This window comes from Martes martes (assembly GCF_963455335.1).
Source record: "Martes martes genome assembly, chromosome: 4".
Classification (NCBI taxonomy): Eukaryota; Metazoa; Chordata; class Mammalia; order Carnivora; family Mustelidae; genus Martes; species Martes martes.
In genome coordinates, this window is record NC_137891.1 from 171,662,105 (window position 1) to 171,686,174 (window position 24,070).

A 24,070-nucleotide genomic window follows, 5' to 3' on the forward strand; every position below is an offset into this window, starting at 1 on the left:
AGGCCCCCCTTGCCTGTCTCCCCCTTTCTTTAGCAGTAAGGCCTCTGCCCATACCAGTCCCACCCCCTGTCACCACCAGTTTGGATTCTCTTCATGGGGCCAAGTTAATTATTGCTCAATGCGAGGTCATTCGCTCAGGGACAACAGTCGAAGAGTTGTCATTCAGGACTCTTCTGAAGGCCCCCAGGATAGGACAGTGCCCTCGTGCCTGTAGCAAGGGCACCCCTGTCCCTTACCCAATCAGCCACTCACCACTCAGACACCAGAGTGACAGAAACATACAGCTCACACCACACAACAAAGACACACACAACTCAGACCTACAACTCTCTCTCTCTCCATCCTACATACATACACACACACACACACACACACACACGTGTCAAGACATACAAGTCAGACACACTTACACAGATCCATAAAAAAGACCCACCATCCACCCACACGCAGCATGGAAATGCACAGCCAAGATACACGCACTCAGTGACATACAGCAGACCCACACACATGACAATAGACACCCGCACAGAAGCCAGATGTTCACACACCCATCCCTATGCCCAAGGGCGGGGCACACAATATGGGGACACCCTCATATTGGGGCATGTTCTCCATTTTCTGTATGTCACAGCAGAAAGAAAAGGGGCCCCCAATGTAAGCCGACCGATGTCTCCACATCTTCAGGGTCTACCCAGAGCCTGCTAATCCAGACCAGACTGCTCTGCTTGGCGTTTGGGGCCTCAACTAACCAATTACCCCCTTTCCCCATGGTGACCCCAACGTCTACCCTCCTCTCAGACAGACCATCCCCTGTTCAACAGCTCCCCCAAGCCAGGACCTAATCGAAGTCCCAAATAGAAGCATCCTTTAAAGCCCAGAGCAGGCCTTGCTGTCTTCAGCTCCCTAACCTTCCACCAGCACTACCAGACTGAGCTCAGGCCCCCAGGCCCCGCTCCCTGCCTGCCCTTGCCAGCACTTGGACACACACTGCCCATCTCACCGCAGAGATGCAGGAGGGAACTCTTCCAAGAGCAGCTGCCCTGTCTCTCCAAAGGAGCCAAATCCAGAGGATTCGGGGGTTTCAGGTCATTTTTTTTTATGTTCCTTCACTAACTGCCCCCATTAGTGTACTGTTGCACCTCTCTGAACCTGCAGGCTGAATCTTCCTGCCCCTCACCCCCTCCTTCCCCCTACCTTGAAGAGCCACTAGAAAGTGCTCCTCTCCACTACCCACCCCAGCCTTTCCCCTCAACTTATCTAATGTTTCCATCATCTCAAGAGCTTCCCTGATTAGCACTGCCTTGTTCCTTTGCAAACTTCTTCCCTGTCCCCTTCACGTGGTTGGGGAGCTACACTTCTGCTTCTCATCTGTATCTCCTGTCACTCCCTGTGCCCTATCCAAACCTTCTGCAAGGAAGATCAAGAGAAATCTAGCAAAACTAAAGAGAGAGTTATAATACAATAAGAAAACTGATGCTTTCTCCGTGAGACAAAAGTGGGGGACTGTGTCTCCATTAACAGCAGCTTAAAAGTGGGAACTGTGCCTCATCAGCCAGAGAGGGTAGAGAAGGAAACAGGCTCTGACAGTGTATGCAACTTACTCAGTGTCTGGACTGATCACTACCTGTGCTGAGATTTGAACTCAGACTTGTGTGACTGCGGAGGCCAGGCTCACCAGCACAGGCTGGCATGAGCCACGGCCAGGATCAGGCTGTCTGGAGCCACCTCAGCCACTGTTTACTGACCATCTGCCCTCTCAGCCATGATCCCTGTCTTCAAGCCCAGCCAGGGATGACTCACGAGGAGTCAGGAGAGGGCTCAGCTTTGGGTATCATTTTATTATCGCCATTATCCCTACCTTCATTAGCCTAATCATCGACTGCTTAATAAGCAGTCAGGGTGCCTTGGCCAACACACCCTGCCTTTGGGTTTCCTAGAACCTCTGATGCCAGCAAAAAGCCAACACCCACCATCCATCCATCCATCCATTCATGCCATCATTCAACATCTCTCTTGATGACCACTTGTACCAGACCCTGTGCTAGATGCTAAGAGGCTCAAAATACCAAGATTTAGCTCCTGCCTTCACTGAACATCCTGTCTGTGGCAGAGAGAGACAGAGAAGTAAGTGCAATCCAGCGCAGTCTGAACCGTGATAGAGGGATGTGGGGTTTTTTGCGTGTTTTTTTCCCTTTTTTTTTAAATTTTAATTTTTTAAAAAGATTTTATTTATTTATTTGACAGACAGAGATCACAAGTAGGCAGAGATAGGAAGGGAAGCAGGCTCCCTGCTGAGCAGAGAGCCTGATGTGGGACTCGATCCCAGGACCCTGGGATCATGACCTGAGCCAAAGGCAGAGGCTTTAACCCACTGAGCCACCCAGGCACCCCTAGAGGGATGTTTAGAGAGCAGCAGGAGCTCAGAAGAGGGAATGATTAAATCTGCCTGGAGGTAGGAAGAATGCTTCAGCCCCGTGGTGACTGCTCTGAGCTAAAGAGAATGAACAGGGGTTCGCCAGGCAACCAAGGGATGGGCATTCCACATAAAGGGAATGAGAGGTGCAAAAACACCGAGGTGACAGAGAGCAAGGGTGTTCAGCTAACTGCAAATGGCCTGGGGCAACTTGGGCCCAGAGCAGCTAGCGATGGGCCTGGAAAGGTAGACAGGCACCATGTCCCAGAACAAGGCCGCAGAGAAAGGCAAGCCCAGTGAAGCTGCTGGAGGCAACAAGGCTAAGGTCTCAGGGGAATTGGGGTTAACAAGGGGAATCACTCATTCCTGGTGGGTCATTTTGGATCATACCAAACAATAACCAGCTAACAATCCCCAGCCACACCCAACGGCACATCCCCACATTGGTGCCAGGAGTAGTCATTCAAAATCAATGGCAATTTTCTAAGTCTCCTACATATTGAGCATCATCCAAGGTTCTGGAAATTTAGGCCCACAAATGGCAATTGTGTGGAACACTAGGTGCATAACTTCTTGGGTCAGCTAACAGCTTTTCCAGAGCACACAGCTTGTGTGCTGTAAAACACTTATTTTTCTATGTTCAGATTTTTCAAAATATAGTTTTAATTCAATCTTTTCTGTATGATGTACAGAAAAGTACACAAATCATGCATGTACAGTTTGATGAGTTATCATAAAATGAAAACCTTGCCATAACCACCACCCAGCTCAAGCAATAGAGCTTTAGCAACACCCCAGAAATGCTCACCATCACCACCCTCTCCTTCCTCCTGAAATGGTATCACTATCCCCAATTTCCAACATAAGTAAGATTATTTGTCTTAAACTTTACATAAATGGAATCATATAGAGCATGAACTCTTTTGTGTTTGTCTTTCACTTAATGTTGTGTCAGAGTCATTCTGACCTATTCATTTTCATTGCTATAAAGTATCCCATTACATCACAATTCATTTACCCAAGATAGTGCCGAAGGCCATTTGGTTAATCAAATAATATTGTTAGGATTATTCCTGCACATCTTTTGGCACACAGATGTTTCCAGATATGTTGTTATATAACAAGAACTGGAATTACCAGGTCATAGAAGGTATGCTCAACTTAAGTAGATCTTGCCAAATTTTCCAAAGTGGTTGTGCCAATTTACACTTGCCTCAGCAGATTTTAAAATCTAGATATGTATAACAATCCTATCTGCAAATACCCAGACTTTCATTAAAACGTTTTTATTTTTTACTTTCTCAAATAGGTGTATGTATGTGATCAACACCAAACGAACACTTGCTTTATTGCTTTAGGAAATGAGCTATTTTCCCTTTTAAGATGTTTGATTAAAATTGAGTAAGAGAAAATAACATTTATAAAATATATTAAGTGTAAAGAATAACAGTACAATGAACCCTCATCATGTCCCATCAACTTTGAAGTCCTTTTCTAAATCTATCACCTCCTCCCAAAGGTAATGATTACCCTGAATTTGGGGTTAATCATTTCCTTACTTTTCTTTATGATTTTATTTTATTATTTTTAAAAAAAGATTTTACTTATTTGACAAAAAGAGAGGCAGCGAGAGCAGGAACACAAGCAGGGGTAGTGGGAGAAGGAGAAGCAGGCTTCCGGCTGAGCAGGGAGCCCCATGTGGGGCTCGATCCCAGGACCCAAGGATCATGAACTGAGCCAAAGGCAGATGCTTAACAATAGCCACCCAGAGTCCCCTCTTTATGATTTTAATGCATACTTACTTAGGTATCCCCAAGAAACACTTTTGTTTGTATTTTTGAACTTTTCATATAAATAATTCCATTTTCTGACTTAGTTCCCCTCAACATCATATACCTGCTGAACAGTACTAAATGCCGATTTTTTGCTCTTGCAAACACTTTAGCTACGAATATTCATATGTATTGTCAAATAAAAAACAAATCTGGACTCAGTAAAGAGAGACTTCATTTTAAATGATTATTGCAAGAGAGGAAAGGAACTATTGCAAGGGAGAAAGAAGCTTTTGCAATGGGACTGTGAGAGCTACCTGTGCCTTCAAGGGTTCAGCAAAAGGAGTCCATCATTCATAAGAAGAGTAAACAAGGCTAGAAAAAAAACGGGATGTGAGGAAGTGGGATGACCAGGAGTGGCATGACAGGACAGTAGATCAGAAAATGTTTTACCCTGAAGCCAGCCTATTCTCAGGAGGGGTTGTGTGCTGGCTCAAACTTGGGGGGTGGGTAGGGGAGGCAAAGTTCAGGGACCTAGGGGAAGAAGAAAAGCTTAACTAACCAAAGTTTGGTTAGCAAGCATTTTGCTCTGATTGATCAGTGGGGACAAGCAGTTCATCTAAGCGTTTACAAGGCAAAGAACTGGAATTTGGAGTCTGTTGCTAGCCTTGACATAGGTAAACAAGGGGGCACCCATGAGTTTTATCTAAGCCATATAAAGGAGCCTGTTTCTTTGCTGTAAGCTGTGTTCCGGAACACAAAAGGGTGGGATGGAGTTTCTTAACCTTCGCTCTTCTCCAGTATCACAAGGCAGCGAGAAATTTAGTATTACCAATACAGAGACATATGCAAGAATTTCTTTTAAGTACATACATAGTAGTGGAATTGTTGGGTCAGTGGATGCGCGTAGCTTCACTTCTACCGGGTAACATCCAATCCTTTTCCAGAGTATTTGTACTTGCTTACACTCCACAACAGTATACGGCAGATCCAGTTGCTTTACACTGTCACGGACACTTGAGGATTTAAATTTTTTCGTCCGTCTGATGTAGGTTAAGTGGGTCTCACTGCATTTCATTTATTATCAATGAGATTGAGGCTCTTTTCTGTTAAGTGTCTTCGGTCCACTTTTCAGTTGGATTATCTTTTCCTTAGAGATTTGTGGGAAGGCATGAATATGCTTTGGAAGAATAAGTGGATGAACAACTGAACAGGCTCTGGGCGGACAAAGCTGAGATTAGGTGTGGGAAATCCCCAATAACCAAAAACCTTTAAAAAAACCTGCCTCTCCCGCAGGCTTCTGATTTTATCATCACTAAAGAGATGTGTATGAAAGAGATCTGTAAACCCATTTCTCAGGTGAGTGTTCTCATCATCGTTGGCTTCTCCCTGCCAGAAAGCGACCCGAACGACTCACCCCACAATTCCTCAGCTCCTCCACCAGGAACCGCCCAACTAATCACGGGTTACTCAACACCGTACAGCAGAGACGGAGGCGCCGCCAGTGATATTCTCGCGAGAGTTAGTTCCAGCCGATCATGTGACAGCCCAAGATGGCGGTGCCCAGCGAGGCGGAGGAGGAGGCGACAGTCTACTTAATAGTGAGCGGTATTCCCGCGTGTTTGCGCTCGGCCCATCTCCGGAGCTACTTTAGCCAATTCCGGGAACAGCGCGGCTGTGGCTTCCTGTGTTTCCACTACCGACATCGGCCTGAGCGGGGTCCTTCCCAGGCTCCTCCCGAGTCTGCCCTAACTCCTGTCGGCCAGGTTCTCGCCCAGAGTTCGGTCACCAATGCCCACACTCTCTCCAGTCCGGTATGCGCTCCCGCCCAGACCCGCACCTGCTGCTGCGTCATCTCGGTACGGGGGGCAGCTCAAGCTCAGCAGCTTCTACGCATGTACTCGGGCCGCCGGTGGTTGGATTCTCAGGGAACTTGGCTGCCGGGTCGTTGTTTGATCCGCAGACTGCGGCTACCTACTGAGGCATCAGGTACGCATGGGAAAGATAATAGACTGAGCCTACCGGTCCTGGAACAGAGACACCTTTCTTGAGGGATGACGGGGATATCCGGTCTCTGATTATCAGACTTTTTAAGAGTTTAGATCATTTTTGGACAGAGCTTCAGACTCAACTGCATGTTAGTCTAACTTACAGGGGAAAGAACGGTAAGAGGTCTAATGGGATGATCCTTCATTTTCCAGTTTATTAGATTCCTTCTGAGACCCTTTATCTGAGAGGTTGAAATTCCACTGACACAGAAGGAAGAAAAGGAAATGAGGTTTCTAATCCTCTTATTGTCTTTTATCAAAAGATTTTATTTGTTAGAGAGCGCGCGAGAGCACACGCAGGGGGAGTGGCAGGCAGAGAGAGAAGCAGGTTCCCCGCCAAACAAGGAGGCGTTGTGGGGCTCGACCCCCAGAACTCCAAGATCACAACCCTAACCGAAGGCAGATGCTTAACCGACTTAGGCACCCAGGCATCCCTTATTTTGTCTTTATTGTATTCTTTGTTGCTTCCTATCTAGCCCTGTCTTGGGAAGACGCAAATGAAAAGACAATCTCTTGTCTCTGGACAGCTCCCATTTTCATGGGAAATCACTTTGATGGGGGAACAGGAAACACTTCGGAGTCCTCTCATTCATTCATTCAACAAATCAAGCATATATGCTACACTTAGTGTGACTGTAGCAGCTGTGCAGAGAACAGTTAGACACAGTACATGCTCAGGATTCAGAGAGGAAGACAGATTTGTAAAAAGGTAATTGTCACAGAGATGCCATTCTAATTGCTAACATTTACTGAGCACTTCCTGTGTACTTACTGGGCACTGTTCTAAGCCTTTTGTTTTCTTATTGACTCCTTGCGGCAATCCTATAAGGTCGGAGCTGTTGTTACCCATTTTATAGGCGAGGATACTGAAGGGTACTGAAATTATGTTACCTGCCCAAGGTTACAGAGCTAGGAAGTGGCAGAGTCACAGTACAAACCCAGGTATATTGTTCCAGAGCCTATGCTCTTTATTATCAAGTGTTGAGGGATGACAGGGAAGGGAGAAACTGATCTAGAGGGATTAGGAAATGTGGCTTTTCATCTGGATCTGAAAGAGAAACAGGAGTTTGTAGGAAGGAAGGGTGTTTAAAGTAAATGGCATTTGCAGACACAGAAAGATGTGAAAGTCCATGGAACTTTCAGGGCATGTTAAATTGTTTGGTGTGGTTGAAGCACATGATATGAGAATGTGCAGGGAGTGGGGTTGGTGGCAGTTGAGAATCAAAAAGTCAAGAGGAACCAGATCTGAAAGAAACTTGTGTGCTCAGCTGAGGTGATGAGAAATGGCATGAAATTATTAGGTGGTTCTGGTCAGGGAATGGAGGAAGTTACTGGAGAAGTCTGAAAGGGAGAAAGAGAATTAGCCTAAAACAGTTGAACAGATTCTGTTCTGTTCTGCTCAAGTGTTGCTGGAGGCTTCTAGGTTTTAAGAGCTATTCTTTCCCCTGCTTTCCAAGGTTTGGGCTCCTTTCCTTTCAAAACCCGGAAGGAGCTGCAGAGTCGGAAAGCTAAGAGTGAAGCCTTCACTCTGGCCGATCTGAGGCAACTGCCAGAGCTGAACCCACCAGTGCTGATGCCCAATGGGAACGTGGGGACTCCTCTGCGGGTCTTTCTGGAGTTAATCCGAGCCTGCCGCCTACCACCGCGGATCATCACACAGCTGCAGCTCCAGTTCCCCAAGACAGGTTCTTCCCGGCGCTATGGCAATGTACCATTCAAGTATGAGGACTCAGAGACTGTGGAGCAGGAAGAGCTTGTGTATACGGCTGAAGGTGAAGAAATACCCCAGGGAACTTGCCTAGCAGATGTACCAGCCAGCTCCCATGGAGAGCCGGAGGAGGAAGGGGAAAAGGAGGAGGAAGAGTCACACTCAGATGATGTGAGTACAGTGAGCTACCCTGTCTTTGCTGGCAGCTTAGAGAGGCTAACTATCACTCTTCAGTTGTGTATTACAATAGTTCTAAACGTGCGGGCTTCTTAGGAGGGTTCCAAAGAGTTAGAACTCCCTGACATTGAACATAAAACTGCATTTGCATGTGCAAATAATGCACTTCTTCGAGGAGAGGGGCCAGAGTTTTTATCAGAATATTCTGAAAGGGGTCGTCTTTGCATTCCACATAGAAGGAATGTGAGGAGCATCCTTTTCATAGATGGAAATGTACGATCCAAGAGATAAAAGTCATGTAAGGAAGTAGAGGCAGAGCTGGGATATGAACTTGGCCCCCTTTGCTGCTTGTCTAACCTCTGTGTGCTTTCAGTATGTGGCTGAGAAGTCACCTCTATTTTCTGACCCTGAGTCTGTGGCTTGGACACTAGCCTCTGCTCTAATTTTATCAATGAAATAGCCATTTCTTCTACCTCTTTCTCCAAATTCAGTTGTTCATCCATAAAACCAGGAAAGGTGTGCTTTTTTTGGGAAACCTTTTGGTATGCATACTCTGGGTTAAAAAAAAAAAAAAAGTCATCTACATCTTTAAAGTTGCCAGCCCAGAGTTGCTAACATCTGTACCACATCCTTGGTATAGGACCGTCTGGACTGGTCCGCAGCACCTGCTCTGCAGCAGTGATCCCTGAGGCCTCTTGGGAGTTTTAACTAGACAGGGGCCCCCAAGATTTCAAGCCAGGAGTCATCCTATCATTCTGCAAGTCTAGATGAGCAGTTGTGCAAAGGCTAGTGCAGGATTCCAGAGACATTCCAAGATCCATTTCTTCCTGCCTTGAAAGAGGCAAGAAGCAGCATCGGGAAAGGCTGTGTGGTATGATGACCTGGGTTTGAACGCTGGCTCTGCCACTCTCACGGTGAACCATCGTAGGCAAATCATTTTACTCCTCTGAATCCAGGTCTCCTCATTTGTAGAACGGGAATGATGGTACTCACCTCACAGCGTTGTTGGGGTGATCGAAGGAACTAAGTTATGAGAAGGGCCCGACACAGAGTAGACAATAGGTATTAGTTGTTATCCCCTCTTTATTTATGTTGTAACATATAGAGCCCTAAACAGTTCGTGCCAATTACCTCCAAACTGAAGAGTTTGGAGGCCGGCAAGAATGCTGTGGGCCGCGGTGTGGGGGCTTCGTGTAGGACTGTAGAACTTGAATGATGAGGATTTACCCGGCGAAGAAGAGAAAGTGGTGAGAGAGGAGAGCAGCTATTTCTAGCAGGAGGAACAACATGGCTGAAAGCACAGAGGTTAAGAGGGAGTCGGGCTTGGAGGAAGGTGCCAGGTATGTTGAGACACGAGGGATGGAGAAATGTGTTGGGCAAGGCCTCAGGGGCCAAATATGTGCTGCTTCTAAGAGAAATTTGGAAGAATGGGCTGAGCGCCTGTCTCACAGGCTTCCTGGGCCCAGAGCTGCCCCCCCTTGCGGGCTTGAGGCCAGGAGGCTGGACAGGCAGGTCACCTCTCCCCGCCTTCTCCCAGGATGATGACCGGGGTGAGGAGTGGGAGCGTCACGAAGCACTGCATGAGGATGTGACCGGGCAGGAGCGCACCACCGAGCGGCTCTTTGAGGAGGAGATTGAGCTCAAGTGGGAGAAGGGCGGCTCTGGCCTGGTGTTCTACACGGACGCTCAGTTCTGGCAGGAGGAAGAAGGAGGTAATGCTGGCTGATCCCTGGTCCATTCAGTCAGGGTTCTCTGGCAGTGAGGCCCAATAAAGGGCTAGTGAAGAGGCTTACCCATCATTCCTTTTTAAGGGTGGGGGATCAGTGGAGAAAAAATGACCCCCGCCCCAGAGGAGAGATTTAAAAATCAATGAAAAGCTCCAAGTTCTAGAACACAGGTCTAAGTTTAGATTCAACTCTCAACAGAACCGTGAGTCCTTCGCTTACTGTTTAATGCTTTTTATCTGCAGACTTTGATGAACAGACAGCCGATGACTGGGACGTGGACATGAGTGTGTACTATGACACAGGTACTGGGCTGGGGGTTGCAGTACAGGGACTGGGGACTGGTACCCTGGCCTTGCAGTGACACTTACCAGGCCTGCTGAGCAGAGGCTGAGAAGGGACCAGTTCCCTTGGGGCTGCCCACTGAGAGGGTTCCTCTCTTCAGACATCTCCACCTGTGTGCAGTAAGTGCTGCTTGTGGGCAGAGCTTTTTTTTCTTTTTCTTTTTCTTTTTTTTTTCCCTTTTTTCTGTGGAGTCAGCCCTCAGGGTGCTCTGGTTCTGATGGGAAGGCCCTGGTAGAGTGGGAGGGTCAGGAGCTCAGGCTCTGGTTAAGAGTTTAGATTCTGGAATCAAAAATGACCTGGGGTGACGGTGGGAGGGGAAGATCTGGGTTCTAATTCCACTTTTCATCTTTTGGCTGTGTAACTTTTGTGCACCAGTTTCCTCATCTGTAAGATGGGAAAGCCAGGGTTCCTACTCTTGGTGAGCTCCCAGTTAATGAGAGAAATAATAATAAAGTAATAAAACACCAGGGGCTTCTGGGTGGCTCAGTCATTTGAGTGCCTGCCTTCGGCTCAGGTCATGATCCCAGGGTCCTGGGATCAAGTCGCAAGTTGGGCTCCCTGCTCAGCAGGGAGTCTTCTTGTCCCTCTCCCTCTATCCCTCCCCTCGCTTGTGTCTTTCTTAAATAAATAAAGTTTTTTATTTTTTATTTTTATTTTTTTTCTTTAAAGATTTTTATTTATTTATTTGACAGGCAGAGATCACAAGCAGGCAGAGTCAGGCAGAAAGAGAGAGAGAGAGAGAGAGAGGTGGAAGCAGGCTCCCTGATGAATAGAGAGCCCAATGCGGGGCTTGATCCCAGGACCCTGGGATCATGACCTGAGCTGAGAGTGCGGCTTTAACCCACTGAGCCACTGAGGTGCCCCGTAAATAAAGTTTTTTAAAAAGTAAGGGGCACCCGGGTGGCTCAGTGGGTTAAGTCTCTGCCTTCGGCTCAGGTCATGATCTCAGGGTCCTGGGATGGTGCCCCACATCGGGCCCTCTGCTCAGTGGGGAGCTTGCTTCCTCCACCTTCTCTGCCTGCCTCTCTGCCTACTTGTGATCTCTCTCTCTGTGTCAAATAAATAAATAAAATCTTAAAAAAATAAAAAATAAAAAGTAATAAAACATCCTAAAGATGAATATGTAAATCTTGTGAGGAGGCTCTAGAAACCTGATTATTTTGCCCCCTCACTCTGCTGAGAGAGGCCCTTCTGCAAACTGAGTTCTACTTCCTCAGATGGTGGTGACAAGGATGCCCGAGACTCTGTCCAAATGCGTCTGGAAAGAAGACTCCGTGATGGCCAGGAGGACGGCTCTGTGATCAGATGCCAAGTGGGCACCTTTGAACGCCACACCAAGGTGAGCACTGTGCCTAGCCATTGACCCCTCTGTTTTCCTTCTCTGTCCCCATTCCTCCTCCCCTCCACCCCCAACAAGGAACCCCATACTCTTGAGTCTTCTCTCTTCCCTGCACAGGGCATTGGACGGAAGGTGATGGAGCGGCAGGGCTGGGCTGAGGGCCAGGGTCTGGGGAGCCAGTGTTCAGGGGTGCCTGAGGCCCTGGATAGTGATGGCCAGCACCCTAGATGCAAGCGTGGATTGGGGTGAGTATGACCCAGGGACTTCCCTGGGGGACCCAGCTAGCCTTTCATCTATATCCTGGTTTCCCCCTTCCTTCTTCCATCCTAGGGGATAAATTTCAAAGCAGAATTAAAAGGAAAATGTAGGTCTGGCACTTTTTTTTTTTTTTTTTTTAAAGACCAAGCCCTTAGACTTGACAGGATCATTGATCTTTAGGGCAGTCATACCCCATGGTCCGAGGAGTTTGGACTTGATGACTGCTGTTAGGGAGTGCTTATAAGTCACAGAATGGTGACAGTTTTTCTAAACTCTGTGTACTATTTAAAATGAAAGCAGCATGTGAAACCCCAGGTTGCGGGCACTGTCAATGAATAGATAAGGAGGCTGAAGAACAAAGATCCAGATTTAAAGGCTCTGTCTTTGGAACAAACCAGCCATGTAAGAGCTGCTTCTCTGTCCTTTCCCAACCTAATAAAGAGTTTGAGAGCAGCCCTCTCACTGTGAGCCTTTATTAATGCAGGTACCATGGAGAGAAGCTACAGCCATTTGGGCAACTGAAGAGGCCCCGTGGAACTGGCTTGGGGCTCATCTCCACCATCTATGATGAGCCCCTACCTCAAGACCAAGGGGAGTCACTGCTGCGACGCCAGCCACCCACCAGCATGAAGTTTCGGCCAGATATGACCTTTGTGAGGAGTTCCAGCTGTGCCTTGGACAAGCCTTCAGAGCCTGAGTGACAGTTTCCGGGCCTTCCTTATATCACTCATAACTGCACAGGGGCAGCTCTCTGCCTTGGCCTTATCTCCCACCACAGCCTAAAGAACTTGGGGAGCAGCAATCCGTGCAGCATGTTCAGGTGCTTTATTCTGAACTTGCCTTCTGGCTCTCTACCTCAAGGACATTTTTCCCCAAAGCTCCCTAGCCTCCTCTTTTGCTATTAGGGTTTTAATGACCTCTCATTGGTTTCCTACCCCCAGTCCGTTTGAGCTTGCCCACGTTGCCTCCCCCAGTACCTTGAACAGCTGTGTTGACTGAAGTTCTCAACACAATCTTCGTTGTGGGGGCGGGGTGTCACTATAAAGGTCAGAAAGAGAATGGAATGGACCTGGAAGAGGAGAGGACTCGTGGTGCTTGGAAGAGACGATCTTGAGGCGGGCGCTCCTTGCCTCCTCCCCTAACTGGCTGGGACAGGCAGCGGTAACGCCGCAGGAGGTGGCCCCGGTCTGCGACCTAACGGGAGAATAAATAAGTTCACTACCGGATTTCCCTTTTTTCTTCCAATTTGGGCCGGGTGACGGTCGGGAAAACCTGTTAGAGAAGCCCACGCGACCCCAGCGCCGCACGCAGGAACCATCCCCCGCTCGGGTAGAAATGCTCCGCGTCGCCAAGTTGCGCCAACGTCGGGGGGCGGGACTTCCTCTCAGGGCCCCGCCGTTTCCGACGTCATCCGGAAGTCGGGTGCTACTCCGGTTAGTACCGGGCCGTTCGTCCCGTTTCACCGCTCGGGTAGCCGCACTTCCTCCGGGGATCTACGCCGACCCCCATCGAAGTGCACTCCGGGAATCCCGTCTCCTTCGGCTCGTGTCTCTACCGTACTTATCTGCCCCGTACGGGCCAGCGTGCCGCCCATGGCGGGGGCCGCCCCGACCACGGCCTTTGGGCAGGCGGTGATCGGCCCGCCCGGCTCTGGGAAGACCACGTACTGCCTGGGCATGAGTGAGTTCCTGCGCGCGCTGGGCCGGCGCGTGGCGGTGGTGAACCTGGACCCGGCCAACGAGGGGCTGCCGTACGAGTGCGCCGTGGACGTGGGCGAGCTCGTGGGGCTGGGCGACGTGATGGACGCGCTGCGGCTGGGGCCCAACGGCGGCCTACTCTACTGCATGGAGTACCTGGAGGCCAACCTGGACTGGCTGCGTGCCAAGCTAGATCCCCTCCGCGGCCACTACTTCCTCTTCGACTGCCCGGGCCAGGTTGAACTCTGCACGCACCACGGCGCCCTGCGCAGCATCTTCTCCCAGATGGCGCAATGGGACCTCAGGGTGCGTCTTGGGTCGAGCAGGCTCCTTTTGCAGATGGAGGAACTGAGACAGGGAGGACAGATGCCACGCCCCCATGTCACACAGCGAGGTAGGGGCCGAGTTGCTTTGGAGTAAAACTGGTGTGAGTTCGAATTCAGGCTCTGCCACTGACTCGCTGTGTGGACCTGGGTAAGTCAGTTTCTTTCTCTGAACCTCAGTTTTCTCATCTGCAGAACGGATGTGCTAGTACCCAACTTGGGATTATTGGAAGTGTGGAAGGCATTATGTAGAAAGCGATATGGTGATTGTTGTAGTGACTTGCTGGGCAAAAGTAAATAGAGTCAGGTGCGATCAGAATTGAGCCAGTTGCCCACTGGGAGGCACAGTGCAAGGCATCTTGTAAGGAAAAATGCTCCTTATCTCCTGGCAGAAGGAAATGAGTGTCACTATGAGAATGAAGCTGAAGCAGGAGGACACTGATGGGGAAAGCTTGCACTCTGTCCTCAGGAGTCCCCAGTCTTTGGGGAAAGACATAGGGCCTGATGTTTCCTGCTTCACCAGGCCATTCACTCTGTCTCTTCCTCCTTTTCCAGCTGACTGCTGTTCACCTGGTGGATTCTCATTACTGCACAGACCCGGCCAAGTTCATCTCCGTACTGTGTACGTCCCTGGCCACCATGCTGCATGTGGAGCTGCCCCATGTCAACCTCCTCTCCAAGATGGACCTCATTGAGCACTATGGGAAGCTGGGTGAGAGCTCCTCTTCTGGGCAGGCAGGGAGTCAGGAGTGAAACAGATCTCAGCTGACAAGAGCTGCCTCCAGGGACCATGCATGGCTTAGTTATCATAGCCACAGGCAGGTCCTGATTCCTGCCTGTTCATTTTGTGCCACTCTGGGCCAGAGATTATTCTGGGCTTTGGGGACAAGAGAGCTATATAGTTGGTGATGTGTACAGCAAAGGAATTAAAATGAGTGGTTGGCAGTGAGGGGAGTGAGCAGTGCTACCTGAGCTGAGACCCGAATGGTGTGAAGGAGCCTGCCAAGGCAAGACTGTTCTCGGTGGAGGGACCAGTAGGAGGAAAGGTCCTTAGGGAAACAGCTGTTTGTGTTAACGGAAAAAGTGGAGGGCAGAGAGGGGAAACTCAGGGTAGTGAGGTAGTAGTCAGGGCGGGTGGTAGGAAATGAGGTCAGAGAGGTGAACAGGGGCCAGAACCTATACTGTTGAAGCACCAGGGAAAGCCACTGATGAATATCAAGTAAGGAAATCGCATGAACTAAGAATGTCATTTTGGCTGTTTTGTGGAGAATGAATTGAAATGGGCAAGAATGCAAACAGAGATCCTTGAGGAGGTTTTTGCAGCAGTCTAAACAGTGGTAGTGGGAATGGAGAGAAGTAGATCGATCCAAAACTCACTCAGGAAATAGGATTTAGGGGGACCTGGGTGGCTCAGTCGTTGGGCGTCTATCTTCAGCTCAGGTCATAATCCCAGTGTCCTGGGATCGAGCCCCACATTGGGCTCCCTGCTCAGTGGGAAGCCTGCTTCTCCCTCTCCCACTCCCCCTGCCTGTGTTCTCTCTCTCACTGTGTTTCTCTCTGTCAAATAAATAAATAAAATCTTAAAAAAAAAAAAAAAAAAAAAGAAGGAAAGAAACAGGGTTTCCTGGTGGATTAGACATGGAGGCCAAGGAATTAAGGATGACTGTCAGGTTTCTCTCTGACCCAGTGGACAGACAGAGGTGCCTTTATCAGGGTGGGAAAGACTGAGGGAGAAGCGGGAGGCAGGGGAGTTGCCTAGGGGCCTTATGGCCACCACTTTTTTCCTGCAAAATTACTGTGCTGAGCTGGGGGCCTCAGTTCCCTAGATAGCATCTCCAGCCACAAAGGAACCTGGTGAAGAAAAGCTGAAATGACGAGCAGTGAACAGGAAGAAAGGTTGTTAGGATCATGACATGTCAGGGCGTTGTCCTGGGAGTCCCACTGGTTGACAGTCAGGGCATGGAGGGATGCCAGCACCTTGGAGGGCCTGCCTCAGCCCAGAGTCCTGGTCCACTCTTGGTGAGCCCCGAAGCCCCATTTTATCTATGCCTAGATTTGCAGTCTTCCCAAGCCCCTCTCTCCACCCACCTTCCTGGCCTCCAGCCCAGATGGCTACGTGGTGGTCCTTGACCTTTCTATCTCTGCCTTGTCCGTCATCCTCGTAAGAGACTGATGTGCAAATCAGATGAGGCCATTGAGGCCCAGAGACATTATATGAATAGCCCAAGGTCAGTCACACAGCTAGTATGTTAGCTAAGATGAAATCCAAACCCAGGTGCCCCTGGCTCCCAATTGCTTAATTCCTGGGGAAGAATGTACCTGTCAGGCAATCCAGGAAGTTTGTCAGAATGCCCAGGACATTGGTCCTTGCAGGCAGAGGGGTGACGGTTTCTGGTTAGAAGACAGGAGACAGAGGGGCTCCTGGCTGCCTCAGCTGGAGGAGCATGTGACTCTTGATCTTGGGGTTGTGAGTTTGAGCCCCATGTTGGGTGTAGGGAGTGAGTCGGTCAATCCAACAGCCTGATTGCCTCGCCTCGTTCTGGGACAAACCAGTTGAGTAACCCAAGTGCTCGAGTTTTCTAGCAGAAATGGACAGTGCAGGGAGGCCTGCTTTCCTTCTCTTAGAGGAAGTTTGCATTCCTAGAACTTGGAGTCATCTAGTCTGGTATGCTCATTTTACATTCAGAAGGAGCTGGCCCAGAAAGGGAAAGTGATTTATACCAGAAGTGCCCTGCGAGTCCTTACGGTGCATGTGCCGGGTTCTGGGGGTGTGACTGCCTGACCGTGAGCTCCATGCGGCAGGGACCCAGCACTGTGCTTGGGACACATTCAGTCCTGTTATTTATTACCATGGATCAAGTGCTTGTGTGTACCAGACACTGGGACTTAGAGCATTTAATCCTCGCAGCAGTCCCATCTAGCTAGGAAATGACAGAGCCAATGGGTAAAACCAAGTATTTTCTTCCGAGTAATCTCATTTCACTGCCTCAACAAATATTTGTTGAATGACTGAAGCAATGAATGAATGAGTGAATGAAGACAAAAGGAAGAAAGAAAGGAAATATGGTCCCTGTCCTCGGATCTTTTAGCCTCATGTCAGCTGCTCCTGAACACCCAGTTTCTCTTCTTAGCTTTCAACCTGGACTACTACACGGAGGTCCTGGACCTCTCCTACCTGCTCGACCACCTGGCTTCTGACCCTTTCTTCCGCCACTATCGTCAGCTCAATGAGAAACTCGTGCAGCTCATTGAAGACTACAGTCTGGTCTCCTTCATTCCTCTCAACATTCAGGTACTGGGGACTAAGAGGCATAGCCGTTGCCTGGGCTCTGACAGTGCCTGGGATCTCACCAGCCCAGGGGAACAGGAGGCTTTGACAGTGGTCTTTATCCTGGGTCTAACTATCATTCAGTCCCCTTGGTTTTACAACCAGTGGCTCTCATGGGCAGGATTCCAATAAAGAGAGTGGGCCAGAGTTTGGCCCTGTCGATTCTGTATTGCAGAATGTTCCCTCATTTGTGCGAAAATGGGTGATTTCAGAAAATCGTCAGCAAGGGAGGTGACCAAGGCCCAAGACAGGTCTCTCAGCCTCCTTCAGGATGGGCAACTGCCTGTTAACTTTACCAAGTAATGCCCAGCCCCTGTGGGCTTGAGTGAGCTTGTCTCTTCCCTACTTAATGCCACAGTTTTCTCCTCTAAAATGAGAAAGTGAGGTGTACAATATTAGTCATAACAACTACCCTTTATTGAGCACTTTCTGTCATCATGCTGACGACTCATACATGCATTATTTTCATCTCTCCTTCCCATCATGTGATGTATGGACTGTTCGTATCACTATTCTGAGCATGAGCACATCGATCATATATGTATTTATTGGGTGCCTGCAGTTAGCTAAGGACTGTGCCAGGCACCAAGGAGTACCTCAATAAATAAGTCCCTGACCTCATGGGGTACAAAGTCGAAGAGGGGAGACAGATGAGTTAATAACTTGTGAGTAGTAAGCTGGTAGGATCAGAGCTATAAGAGGGTAGCCCCAGGGGACCGAGGGTGTGCAGAGAGGAGCTTACCTGTTCCGATTTGGGTGGGTTGCTGGACAGGAAAGCTTGGATGTAGCCAGGGCTCCGGGGACACGGAAAGCTACTCCAGTCGCAGGAGCCGCATGTCCAGAGGCTTCGTGAGCAAGGTCAGGGGGGGATGTTCGGGGACTGCAGGCAGTTTGGTACAGCCTTAGTTCCTCACACCTGTTTCACTCACAGAGCTGTCTCTCCCTTCCCTGGCCAGGACAAGGAGAGTATCCAGCGGGTCCTGCAGGCTGTGGATAAAGCCAATGGCTACTGCTTCGGGGTCCAAGAACAGCGAAGCCTAGAGGCCATGATGTCTGCTGCCATGGGAGCCGACTTCCATTTCTCCTCGTATCCTTGCTCTGTAGCCTCTTAGCCACAGCCAAGGGGAGACATGGGGCTCAGGAATGGCCACATCTACCGTTGTCGATGACTGATTCATGATGACCAGTTGGGCTCCCTGGTGACTGTCTCTCAGGTGCAAAGGCTGGTCCCTTAGGCTTCAGTATTGCTTGTACCTGAGGATAAGGGAGGATAGACTGATTAGAAGGAACAGCAAGTACAGATGCCGAGAAATGAAAGGGTGGTGGTCATTTGGGAGAGATGCGAGGGCCTCAGTGTGCTTGGCGTCCTGACTGGGAAAGGGACAGGGGGATGTAGGGGTGTAGGGACAGTAGAGGGCTGGCAGCGGGGGACTTGCGTGCCCTGCCAAGGAGTGTGGACGTCAGCTCGTGGGAGGGCAGTGGGAACCAGCATCGTATGACTGCACAGTGTGACATGATCAGGCGTACATTTTTTCAAAGTCATTTCAAGTGCAGAAATTGCATTTAAGGGATATGAGTGGGGGCAGGAAAATGTTCACAGTCTGTAGTTGAGAATAGATGAAACATGAGTGGTGAGAATGGAAAGATGGGTGTGAATTGGATAAAAGGAGATGGGCTACCAGAGTTGGCGACCAGATGGTTATGGGATGAATGGAGGTAGAGCAGAAGTTCGACTCGCAGGTTTCCAGCTGATACAGTGGTATGGGTGGTTGTGTTGGCCCCGAGGCGAGGAAAGGGCAGGTTTGTCACATCGGCTATGTTGGAGGGGACCATGAAGACAGCCAGAGCTGTCTGGGAGGCAGCTGGACCTTCAGAACTAGAGTTGTATTAGTGAGCATTGGAGTGGAGCTAATGTCATGTGTAGGTGCCTGTCAGGTCATGGAGGCCATGTGGGAGGCAGGACAGGGAAATGCAGGCCAGCTAGGATAGTTTCAGATATTTGACACCTACATGGCGTGCTGGTGACAAGGGGGTTCCAGAGTCCTGGGCATGGAGGAAGAGAATGCCAGCCAGTACTTAACGGATCTGTGGCAGGCCCCTTCACAGGTGGGAGACCAAGCTCCCAGGGAAACAGACACATGTAAATGGTGGCAGTAGAGCGTGTAGGGCTCCAGGAAGGGGCTGTGTTGCTGCCTCACACTTGAAGTTACGGTCGGCAAGTGCAGCTGCGTGTGCTCAGCAAGAAAGAGAAGGGGCCATTCCAGCAGTGGGGTGAGTTTTTGCACATGGTGCGTTACTTTCTGCATTCGTACGTGTTATCGTGCAGCTGCATTCATATGTGTTATCGTGCAGGATTCTATTTATAGAACTGTATACTTTTTTTGATAGATGATTTAAGGAATTTTCAAGGCTATTTTTTTCTTTCTTTTTTTTTTTTTTTTTAAGATTTTATTTATTTATTTGACAGAGACCACAAGTAGGCAGAGAGGCAGGCAGAGAGAGAGTCGGGGGGAAGCAGGCTCCCTGCTGAAGCAGAGAGCTCGATGCGGGGCTCGATCCCAGGACCCTGGGATCGTGACCTGAGCCAAAGGCAGAGGCTTAACCCACTGAGCCACCCAGGGGCCTCTCAAGGCTATTTTTTAACCATACACATTTGTGCTGATTTTAGATTCTCCCCCTCTCCTAATCCTCTTAAGGTTCAACTTCACCCTATGTATAAGATGATTAAGGACTGGTATAGAGGAGGGGAAAGTCCGCTCTGCCAAGGAGTGTGTAGGTGTAGATAAAGAAGGAGGGGGCGGCCCATGAGCTGCATTGTCTTCAAGTGAGGGTTAGCCAGGCTGACGAAGAGGGAAAGGGAATTCAAGGCAGAGAAAACAGTAGATACAAAGGCCTGGCGGTTTAGGGGTGAGGTATGTCTGGGGGGTTGCAAGTAGAACAGCGTGACTCGTGGGCAGGACGGGGCTTTGGCTGGGAGCAGAGATCGGGCCGGACAGGTGGTCAGACAGATGCAGGTTTTCATGAGCCCTGCGCAGGAACGTGGACTACAGGTTGGAGACAAGCCAGGTTTCAGATTATTGCACGTCAAGCAGGACGGATTCCACTCATCCTGAGTGATCCTCTGGGACGACTCGCACAGGAACATGGCATCACCTGAGGCAAAGCGAAGGGGAAGGGGCACGGGTTGCAGGTCAGTTTGAGTAGTGGTGAGATGGATTTTGGTGGCTGGATCCATAAGAGAGGGGAGAGAAAGACTATAACCCAAACATCATTCAGTCAGTGTGCTACGTACCCTGCTTGTAGGATCTCGTTTAAACCTCATTAAGCGCCCCCCACCTTTTTTAAGATTTTATTTATTTGAAAAAGAACAAGCAGGCAGAGGGAGAGAAGGAGAGGGAGAAGCAGGCTCCCCACTGAGCAGGGAGCCCGATGCAGGGCTTGATCCCAGAACCCTGGGATCATGACCTGAGCCCAAGGCAGACACTTAACCAACTGAGCCACCCAGGTGCCCCTCATTCAGTCCCTTCTTACAGATGAGGCAGTTGGGGCTCTGAGAGTGGCAGGTACAAGGCCTTGTCCCTGAATGTGTTGGAAGAACAGTTCAAACCTTGGTCTCCCTGGTTGGAGAACCTCGGTTTCTGACATTGGAGTCATCTAGTAGAAAAGCCATGGTGGGCCAGCCTAGCACGGCCAACAGCTATCTCCTGCTCAGACGCACACCCAGACCTCAGGCCGGCCAGCCTCCCAGGGCATCCTCAGCAGTGTCACAGTCTTTCCCTTTGTGAATCTGATTTGTAGCCTTCCCGCTCCACTTCCCCGCTGTCCCAGAGAGAGGTAGAAGGTACCCAATAGTCCAAGCAGAAATTCGTTGTCATCTTTGCACTCCCCTGAGTTTCCTCCCACGGCATAAGAGAAGTCAGAAACCCTTACTAAGCAGTGCTGTGTGCCAGGTGCCGTACTAGGCACTTTGTATTCATTGTCTCATTTGATTCTCACAGCAACTCCATTTTATGGACAAGGAGAGAGGAAGTGGCAAACTCAGGATTTAAACCCCCAGTGGTCTGGCTGGAGAGCACATGCCCTAACACAGCCGGAGGGTTCGTGCTCTCCGGTCCTTTGAGCCTCAGTGACGTGGGGAGGAGGCAAATACAGGAGCATTTGGGTCTGGATGTTTCGAGGAGCTTCTCAGACCCAGCCCTGGAGCTATCAGGGTGAGAAAGGGATAAGGGTGGGAGCCCCTTGCCCGACGGGGTTGGAGAGCCAGCATCCATAGAGGTCAGATCCTGCCCCGACCAGTTCGCGTCCTTCCCCGCACTACCAGCCTTGACTCAGCCTCCCTCAGTACCCTGGGCATCCAGGAGAAGTACCTGGCACCCTCTGACCAGTCCGTGGAGCAGGAAGCCATGCAGCTGTAGCAGCAAGCTGGAGGTCAAGAGGCGTAACCCTGCGCCAGAGAACACGGCAGCTCCCATGACAGCGGACAGCTCATCGGACTGCAGAGCCGAGAGCGATCTTCCCAGCCAGCCCAGCACCCACCACCCCTCGGTGGTAATGAGCTCTTGGTGCTGTTGCCAGGAATTTGATGCTGGCCCCACTTGGGCTGTGATGGAACATGTTACAAATAACAACAGTTTATTTTCTACTTTTTGAAACTTCTAAACTTTCTCCAACCATCCAGGCCCAGAGAGCTGAGGCAGAACAAGGGAATGCCACCTTTCCTCAGAAGAGTCGTTTCTTCATACGGGGCAGACTGTGCTAGAGGCCTGACACGTGGACTCCGGTTGTGCGATTTTGTTAATAGTTGGTTTTAGCAGTAAGACTCGAGCTTGAGCTTTCGCAGGCAACGCTTATGGCAGATCTGAACGTTTCATCTTCATGGTATTTATTGTACGGTTGTATTCCTTTTTGGCAGGTGTTAACTAGTTTTCCACTTGTACGAGTGATTAAAGGTTTACTTTGAAATTGTATATAAAAAGTGAGTTATTTAAAGAAAAATATTAAGTATATAACATGACATCGTGAGGAGTGTGGCAAAAGTGAACATGGCTTTGGAGTTGAAACAGTGGTTTGCTTTTGCTCTTCTTGTAACTGGTTGAATGCAGTTCATACTTTCCACCAATAGGTGGCAGCCCAGGCCTTTTTTTTTTTTTTTTTTCTCTCTCTCCTTTTGCAGCCACAGCCTGGAGGCAGCAGGGGACAGATGGTGGTTGTGCCAGAAGTCGTATTTGCAGACAGTTGGTCCTGTTAACACGCGAGAAGGGCTTGGCATTTTACAAAGTGCTTCCACACACGTGCTTCTCATGGGGCTCTCACAGCAACTCCTGGAGATTGAGACAAGACAGAGTATTAGGAAGCCTCATCTTACAGTGAGGAAACAGATGAGGAGTTTGAACTTTGGTCAGCCTGTCTCATTGTTCACTTCGCTGACTTCTTAATTGTGAATTCTAAATAGTGAAAAGCCACAGCCCTTCTCCCACAGGACCTGTAGCCCATCAGGAGACAGAATTTAAACACCTGTAGAGTATTACTGAATCAGCAATCAAGGGGATGCTAGGTCACCGGTGGTTTGGGCGACTGGAGAATTCAACTTAGGAAAATCTGTTCCAAAGTGGCATTAGACAGCAGAAGGCAGAAGAGTGAGGGGCCATGAGGACGCTCCTCCAGCTGGATATGTATGAAAGCAGGCGACCTCCACTCCCACGCTCAGCCGGATAGGGGATAATAACTAGGTGCTGCTTCCCCAGCCTCTTTCATCTGAGAAGTTCAAAGCACCACACCCCTATTAACACCCTGCAGTAGGTGGGGAGTACCAACAGAGCAAGCCAGGGAAACTGAGGCCAGGAGGCACAGCCTGGGGACAACTGAGTCACCGGTGGGGCCTGGGGCCCAGGAATCCCGACGCCCAGGTTGCTGCACAAATCCCTCATCAGGTAGGCTGAGAGGGTGGGTGCTGTTTTTGAACATAGTACCAAGAGCTGTGGTCAGGGTTTCTGACGCTCACCCCGTCACCTTGGCTCTCACCAAGCAAGCCAGCTGGAAGGAAGGTGCCATTTGAACTTTATGGCCCTGTAGCCAAGCCCTCTCAGCGTGTATTTGCCGTAGTCTTGAAGTGGGGAAAATGGAAGTCATCCAAAACTTAATTTTCAGGCCTTGGTGTGACAGTAAGGCTTTTTTCTCCTCCAGTAAATGGACCTCTGTTCACCTTCTACTGATGGCAAAATAATTTTCTGTCGTGCTGGGGAGGGGACAGCACAATGTGGAAAAGAAGAGACACCTGGGTCTGTCTGTTCAGCATGAAATGGGCATGAGAAAGACAATCCTGCGATGTGGCTGGCAGGGGGCAACCATTCTTGAGATTTCTTTTTTTTCTTCCCTGATAGAAAAGCAAAAAACTTGGAAAATGAAAAGAAGTCACCCATAATCCCATAACATATGAATAATCAAAAATACTTGTAACCTATAATAAATTTTCTATTCAAATGTTTAATATATTTTGTGTTTTTCTTTTGGTCTTACTTTTCTGTACATGCAGAGGGATAGCTATAGCATTTGTTTTTTTTTTAATAATTCTTTTTTTTTTTTAAGATTTTATTTTATTTATTTGATAGACAGAGATCACAAGTAGGCAGAGAGGCAGGCAGAGAGAGAGGGAGGAAGCAGGCTCCCTGCCGAGCAGAGAGCCCGATGCGGGACTCGATCCCAGGACCCTGGGGTCATGACCCGAGCCGAAGGCAGAGGCTTAACCCACTGAGCCACCCAGGCGCCCCTAGCTATAGCATTTGTATGATGGGAATATGTTCTACTTGCTTTGTAACCTGCTTTTTTTAGTTAACCCTATTTCGTGCAATTGAAAACAAAGATGGGGCGCCTGGGTGGCTCAGTGGGTTAAAGCCTCTGCCTTCGGCTCAGGTCATGAACCCAGGGTCCTGGGATCGAGC

General features: G+C 49.4%; 2 protein-coding genes and 1 long non-coding RNA gene across 3 annotated transcripts; 2 read left to right on the plus strand and 1 right to left on the minus strand.

Annotated features, from left to right (window-relative positions):
• Window positions 1-5,662: 5,662 nt before the first annotated feature.
• Window positions 5,663-13,009, plus strand: GPATCH3 (G-patch domain containing 3). The gene is made up of 7 exons (XM_080800456.1): window positions 5,663-6,174; window positions 7,691-8,112; window positions 9,656-9,830; window positions 10,088-10,147; window positions 11,405-11,526; window positions 11,644-11,771; window positions 12,269-13,009. The coding sequence occupies exons 1-7, from the start codon at window positions 5,739-5,741 to the stop codon at window positions 12,483-12,485; spliced, it is 1,560 nt and encodes a 519-aa protein (XP_080656582.1). The 5' UTR covers window positions 5,663-5,738; the 3' UTR covers window positions 12,486-13,009.
• LOC308340939 lies at window positions 9,185-13,157 on the minus strand. The gene is made up of 3 exons (XR_013966644.1): window positions 12,762-13,157; window positions 10,214-10,297; window positions 9,185-9,810 (listed from the first exon to the last, which is right to left on the minus strand). It is a non-coding gene; the product is annotated as an uncharacterized lncRNA (long non-coding RNA).
• On the plus strand, window positions 13,056-23,617 carry GPN2 (GPN-loop GTPase 2). The gene is made up of 5 exons (XM_080800457.1): window positions 13,056-13,787; window positions 14,360-14,516; window positions 16,936-17,096; window positions 18,089-18,219; window positions 21,475-23,617. The coding sequence occupies exons 1-5, from the start codon at window positions 13,377-13,379 to the stop codon at window positions 21,545-21,547; spliced, it is 933 nt and encodes a 310-aa protein (XP_080656583.1). The 5' UTR covers window positions 13,056-13,376; the 3' UTR covers window positions 21,548-23,617.
• The last annotated feature ends 453 nt before the right edge of the window (window positions 23,618-24,070 follow it).